The sequence below is a fragment of the Eubalaena glacialis genome, chromosome 14, assembly GCF_028564815.1.
Source record: "Eubalaena glacialis isolate mEubGla1 chromosome 14, mEubGla1.1.hap2.+ XY, whole genome shotgun sequence".
Classification (NCBI taxonomy): Eukaryota; Metazoa; Chordata; class Mammalia; order Artiodactyla; family Balaenidae; genus Eubalaena; species Eubalaena glacialis.
In genome coordinates this window covers 16,370,040-16,376,988 of record NC_083729.1, presented here as the reverse complement: position 1 = coordinate 16,376,988, position 6,949 = coordinate 16,370,040, and the positions used below count along the sequence as shown (strand labels likewise).

The 6,949-nt window shown below is 47.8% G+C and overlaps 1 protein-coding gene across 1 annotated transcript in view; it reads right to left on the bottom strand.

Moving 5' to 3' along the window:
• Nucleotides 1-3,161: 3,161 nt before the first annotated feature.
• The window catches only part of TDRD15 (tudor domain containing 15), a 143,920-nt gene continuing 140,132 nt past the window's right edge, over nucleotides 3,162-6,949 (bottom strand). Inside the window, 2 exon segments of the mRNA XM_061210861.1 lie at nucleotides 3,162-3,281; nucleotides 5,812-6,059. Coding sequence (XP_061066844.1) covers nucleotides 3,162-3,281; nucleotides 5,812-6,059 — 368 coding nt within the window.

Here is a 6,949-nt window from a genome sequence, read left to right as displayed (position 1 = left end):
GTAAAATAAAATTCAAAAAAAAAAAATTTCTGTTGTTTAAGCCACCCTGTCATGGTATTTTGTATGGCAACCAGGGCTAAGACAAAAAGGGAAGGCCAAAGCTGCCAGCCCCAAAATTCTGCTCAGGGTACCGTGAACACCAGTGGCTGCTAATTTCAAGCTGCCTGGTGGAGAGAGAGGAAATCCCTCTAAAGTAGGTTCTGTGTCTTTTGTTTAATTCAGACAAGGTGGGTTGGGACCTGCTGAGTACTCAGACTCATTCTCCGCTCTCTGAACTCCAGAACCCTGCATTCCATCAGGCCAGACACCCTGACTACAAGATTAAAGAAGAACACAGAGAGATGTTAAAGTTCTCAAATGCGTGGTCTGAGCGGAAAATTGAGACCGTCTTCAAAAATGCCAATTCTAGCCTACATGCACATTGCTCTTAACTCTACGTGAGTTCTCAGAATAAAATTATTTCAGCAGAATAAAAGTGAGTGCAATTTCCCCCCACTCTTGAGTTCTCTGTCCTTTCCCATCAGGATGCCACAGCCCACAACTGACTCTGCAGACAGGATCACAAGACCACAGTGTCACCAGCAGCTGTGGCGAGTTCTAGGCAGAGTCAGCCTTCTCCTTAAAGGTTGCAAATTTCCTAAATCATACGAGACTCTGCTCTAATAGTAGTAGTAGTCATAGTAATAATAATAATAACAATAAAAATCATCATTAGCCCTGGCCAGAGAAAGATTCTTGAGAACAGACACTGGGTCTTTTTCTTCACTGTATCCTTGACAGAGCCCAAAATACTGTTCAACAAGAATATAAATGCATAAAGTGCTAAATGAAGGAATATATAGGTAAATGCAAGAATTCCTAATTTCCCATCTTTCAGGGTCACCAGAAAGACCATATCTCTTAGCAGGTCCCTTCTCTTAGTAGTGCTGTGAAGCCCAGGAAAAACGGGCAGCCAAGTACCCCCGGGGCTGCTCCTCACTGCTCGGTCCACAGATGCTCTGAGCTCCTTCCTGCTGACTTTTCCCTTTGGGGCCCCTCCCTGGGCTTCCTGCTTTGCTTCTCCCACATGTGGGCACCCTCTCTCCTGTCACTCCCCATACCAAGGCTGACACTCCGCTCTAGAATTTCAGAACTCAGTGCATTCTGAGGAGGTGCCAGTGCTGAAAAGGAAAGCCTCAAAGTTGAATATCAGAACCCACAGCTTCTAGTGCCTGTCAACAATGCAAGTCCGTGGTGGAAGGCAGATTCCTGTTTAGGCAACAAAGACCCTCACAAACAAGTCACACATACACCCACACACTCCACTGGATGCTGGGGACACTTCCAGATGGCAGTTCTCTGAGGTTCTCTCCTTGCTCTCCAAATCAGGAGTCCCACATCCTGCTTTCCTCAACTCCGCTGGTCCAAACAAGCTAGTTCTCCCGCAGCTCTTGCCCTGACCGTAGCCAGGGTACAGCCCTTACATCATCAAGCAGAGCAGCTACAGGGCCTCCTTTGTCACCCTCTTCCTCCCAGGTCGGGCCCTGGCCTTGCTTTTGCGTCACCAAAGAACTCACTAAAATGTTCCCCAGGCCACAGAACACGGTTCCTTCAAAGACAGATTCTGCAGCCATTCCTAGATTACAGATTAGTTGTGCCTATGCATACTTTTTAGCCACATAATTGTCGGGGATCTGCCCCGTGAGGTGGGAGAAGAAACCTTGAAGGGCCTCCAGCCCCGGTGGCCGGGGCCCCCCACTAAGCACTGTCGGGCCTGGCCTGAGTGAGTGCTCCTTGCCACCCACCACCCCTTAGCGTCCCTTGTCCTTTCTCTGCCCTGCTCTGTGGAGAGGACTGAGGAGGAGGACTGTCAGAGCAGACAGGGCCAGGCAGCAGGAAGGCAGCAGCAAACTCTTTCTACCACTGACATCTTAATAATCACCAAGTTTTCAAAGAAACTTCCAACCACAGGGAAACTTCCAGTGAAATGCATTTACCTCTCAGGTCTTCTCCACATGTACTTTATGACAGCATCATGAGTCTCCTGCTTTGGGTTGAAATCTTGTCAGCTTGTAAGAGCAAAGCAGGATGGAAATGAGTTAGTGTTGAGAAAAAAATGTCAGTCAGACTCCTAATTGCCTCAGAAGCTGCTAAGGAGGTGCAGGGTCCCCAGCCTGCTCTTGTGCTGCCCACGGTGGGCCCACTGACCTCTCGGAATGGCTGAGGCAGTGGCCTCTGTGGCCAGAGGTGACAGGCTGCACAAGGGAAGTGAGCAGGTGGCTGGCAGCACTGAGCCCCTGCACTAGGCCCACCCCCCTCTGCGGCCCGCCCAGGGCCAGGCGTGTTCTCTGTAGGGGAGCCCCATCAGCTCCCTCTTTCAGGGAGAGGTCTGATGTCATTTATACCCTCACATCCTCTCGCCTAGGGGACCTGCTTTCTCAGCTTGAACTCTCACTGGCAGCAGCAAGAAGATGGGAGAGGGATTTGAGAGAGAGACAGAGAACCACTCTTTCCCACCACTGAAACTCTTCTTCACTGCAGCCTCCCTCTCCCAAGTATCCTATCTCTGCCTTCCACACAAAATATTGACTGTTTATTAAAGCTCTGCTCACACTTCTCCTTACCCAGAAAATTATCCTTGATTTTTCCAGCCAACCAAAATTTCTCCCTTCCCTGAACTGAATCCTGTTACTCAGATTCAGCCTCAGATTCTGGGCCTGGGAAGGCCTCTGGCTTCACCTCACAGTGTAACTGAGCACAGGACTAACTGCTCATACACATCAGGCAGGGTGTGTAATCCAGACCCACAAAGTACAGAAAGATTTGAAATATCATTCCTTTATCTTAGAAAGACCACCCCACATGGAGAAAGACGTCCTCCGACCAAGGTAAAAACCCAAAGCCTTGCTCCAGCTGCTGATGGAGGCCGGTGGCCTGTCAGCGCTGGTTATGACAACCCCGCTTCCTGACCTGCTCTTGTTCTTAAAGTTCACAGCTTTTCTGGAAGCCACAGGGGACAGGACCACGGTATTTGTCAAGAAAATCACATCTGTACCAAGGGGCTGAAAGAAGGCTGAGCAAAATGTGCCACCATGCAGTACCAGACGCTCCAGAATGACAACTCTCAAGGCTTCTCCGCCCATCACTGAAGTGACCCTAACACTCCGAGGAGGGCCTGGGAGTCACTGTAGGGCCAGAGGTTGGGCTGTGGGTGGAAGAGCTGAGGAGACGGAGATTTTAGTTGAACCTGGGCCTCTAGGAGTAACGGAAAATGGGAAGCTACACAGGAAAAGGCGCTGGTCCTGAGAATCAAGAAACCTGGGTTCTAGTCACAACTTGGATATATACTGTAGGACCTCCAACAAGTCAATGAACATCCCAGAGCCTCTGTTTTCTCAGTTTTATTGTTAAATGAGGTAACAGCTGGACACTCCTGAGCTTTAACATATAATGAGAAAAGAGAACACTGTCCAGACTTGGGGTTAGGAGTGGGGGTGCTATGATGAATCTGAAGGCCATGAGCCAGAGCCAGAAAGCACCACGGAGGAGGAAAGGCCAGGAATGATCTTGCCTTAAGAAGTGAGAGATGAAGGAGGGGATCTGGCAGGACAACCGCAAAGGCAGAAGCAGAGGAAGCTTTCTTCTGCAGTAGCTATGTGGTGCTGGATCTGGGGAGGGACATGAAGGCAGGAATATACATTGGGGTTCTTCACATGAACATGAGAGTTACAGCTGGGAGAAGAGAGCAGTAACTGAGGTGGGGAGTAAGTGTAGAAAAGCAAAGAGGACCCTGAAGATCACCACGTGGTACTGAAGCTGGCTGGAGCAACTGTGTACATCTTCCCAACTCTGCTCAGTGACTTCGTGTTGAAAAGTAGTTTAAAATTGGGGGATTGGGGGGTGGGCACAGCATATATACTGCAGAAAACTGCAAACTGACTGGAGCTTGTTTTCCAAGAGCTGGTTGTTAGACATTTACCACTGACCAAAGGCATCTAATTTTAAGGAAGGAGATGAAAGGCCAGTAAAAGCACAAAACAGCTTCAGAGATGTAGGAGCAGAACCAGAAGGGAACAGTGCCCTGAGTCCAAGGCAGGAGAGAGGGCCCAGAGGAAAGGGTCTTCATAGGCACGGGGCCAGTCCAGCTGAGCCACCCACACTCTGGTTAGTGTGCCCTGAGACTTTGGTCACGTGCTGCTGGCCCCATGCTGCAGGGGAGGCGACCCTGGTGTGGGCTTCTGTGCCTGCACCACCTGGGCAGGAATCACCCATGGCCTCATCAGGCTAGTGACAGCTCAGACTTTTTCCTGACATTTCCTCTATACCCTTGGCACTTCAGGAAAATGAAGGCATCATCAGGAAGCTATTTTCACAATATATGAATCCTCCTCTGACAGACAACATTTAGCCAGAAATGGTAAAAAAACTTCATCCTTCCTAAAGTGTAGACATGAGAGCAACATGGAGAATTAACAGCCTCATTTCATAGCCAGATTGCACTCAGACCCCGCCCATGCACCCACCACTCCAGACTCATGACTCTCCTGGTTCTGGGAGCTTCTTGACTGTTCCCTGATGGCGGGGCCCATTCTCTGCAGAATGCTGGCAGGCAGCAGTTACATTATGTATCTGCTCAGTGCTCAGGCAAGAAACCATTATGTTCACGGATCATTATTGACATCCTGACATTTGTCACTTTCTTTCATAGCAGTTAAATCTTGCTTTATCTGTAAATGTCACCATGTCATTTATTCATGAAAGGGGTCACATTCCCGAAATAGCATACTTCAGTTTAAAAGGGGAGCTTGCCTTTCTTCCCAGTAGGTAATCCTCAAACAAACTTTACTGCTGATAAGTGCTTTTTTATTGGAGTTTCTTGGCCTTAAATGACATCCTCAAATGTAGAATGCAGTTCTGTGTTTGTGGAAATAAAATCTGAATGTTGAACAAGAGAGAAGATTGCTGAGATTAGGAAAAAAATGAAGGTTTTCTGTTGCTACCATATGTAGTAAGTTGGATGTAAACAGATTTGAATTTATTGAGAGTAAGCCATGATTTTAATAAGACTGTTATGCTTCTGGAAACACGCCTCTGGCCTTTTTGAATCATTTATGCCTCAGATACCTCAATGAGATCAGGGGCTTTTTAACCTTCTTAGGGTGATCCCTTAGCTGGGGACACTGGAGGGGAGAGCTCAGCACATGTGATGTGCTCATTCCTCCTGCCCCCAGATTCCAAGGACACTGGCTGGAGAGATGATTAACTCATCTCCAGAACTTATGTTGGCAGGAAGAAATGTCTCTTTCTTTTACAAAGCTTGTTCAAAATTCACTTTAAATTAGGGAAACTATATAATTTATCGTCCAAACCCAGACACTCTTCTGAGAGGGAGAAGAAGCACTAAAAATAATTAACAGGTATTAATTGATCTACAACAACCGTGAAATCAGACAAAACAGGACATATGGCCAACCAAACTTTAAGGCTTCATCAACTGTCTTGTTGAAGAGGTTTACATCCACCACCTGCTAATTAACTATTACCCAGGAAAAGCTGTTCTCTCCGTGCATGGGGTCCTGCAGATATCTGCTTCTAATTCATTTTTCTAACCCAGTGGTTCTAAAAGTGTGGTCCACGAATGGAAATGGCCTGAAGAAGTTGTTCAAAATGCGGGTGCCTAGTCTCAACTTCACAGCTACTAAATCAGAATCTCCAAGGATGCGCATCACACACGTGGATTTTAACAACACCTCTCAGGTACTGGAGGTGTAACACACACTGAACTTGGAGAGCCAACTGCTCTGAACCAAATCTTTTGTTCTGCCTACCTACCTCTGTGTTCTGGTCACACTGTGGTAATAGGAAGTGGGTGGGTAAATTCTGCTCTTTTTGCCTAGAAAAGTAACTTGCAGATGGGGTGGGAGCTGAAAATAGATTCTCCATTGTGCACAAATACGGAGGCTGTGGCACTTCCCGCGTAATGTCATTAAACATGAATCTACTCTCCCGCGCAGTCATGTGTGTAACCATCTCACACCGACTAGGTGCAGACGACACGCACAAATACTGTCGCAGAGCAGCTGGAAGATAAGAAAGTAGTTAGAGACATCAAGGTCATCAAATAAGGTGATCGAATGCAATTAAAACTGCTCACCGCTAGAAGAGAAAAGGGCCAGGGAGGAAGATTTCCCCAGGCGCTAATGAGATCCTTTTCAAGTGTGATAGAGACTATAGCAACAAGTGTCACAGACCACAGCTGAACCTGAGTTCCTGTCTGTAAGCCCAGGCCAGGGTCATGGTCAGATGGCTATCACTGCCTCAGATAACATCCTCATTAGTTCACTACAGTCATTACTGCTGTGGCAACAGTAGGATGCCTTCATCCTGCTGATGGCCCCTGAGAGAGACCAGGTGGGTGGCTGGCAAATCAAAGCAGCAAGGCAGACAAAGAATTAGAGCACAGACTATTCATGGGTGCTTTCATGTGCATTTTCTCATAGCAGGTGAGTCATCTGTGGGGCTGAGCCTAGAGCCCACATATGACCCACAGTCCCAGGTGCAGCCTCTACCTGTCCTCTCTGCCCCCTGGAGAAGCACCTGGCACCTGGAGCTACAGAGAACACGTGTTAGGGCAACATCTTCCACGGTGTCTTGGACTCTCATAAAGCTGAAACCCTCCCACCACAAAGGGGCATGGGGATTGGCCATCCTGCTGGGCTCCAGCCTAGGCTAGTAGCCATCATTGACCAGTGGTGAGAGCCCAAGGAAGAAACTGTCATAGGCCCAGGAGATGCTGACTGAGTGCCTACTCTGAGTCCATCTTAAAATTGGTGAAATCTCAGAACCTTTCCATTTATAATTCTGTACCCCATCAACTGAGGTCCCTTGTCTGACCTTCAAATGTCTCTGTTCTCAATCTCCCATTCTCATTTAACTGCACAAATTCACCCTCAGTTTCTCTCCATCTACC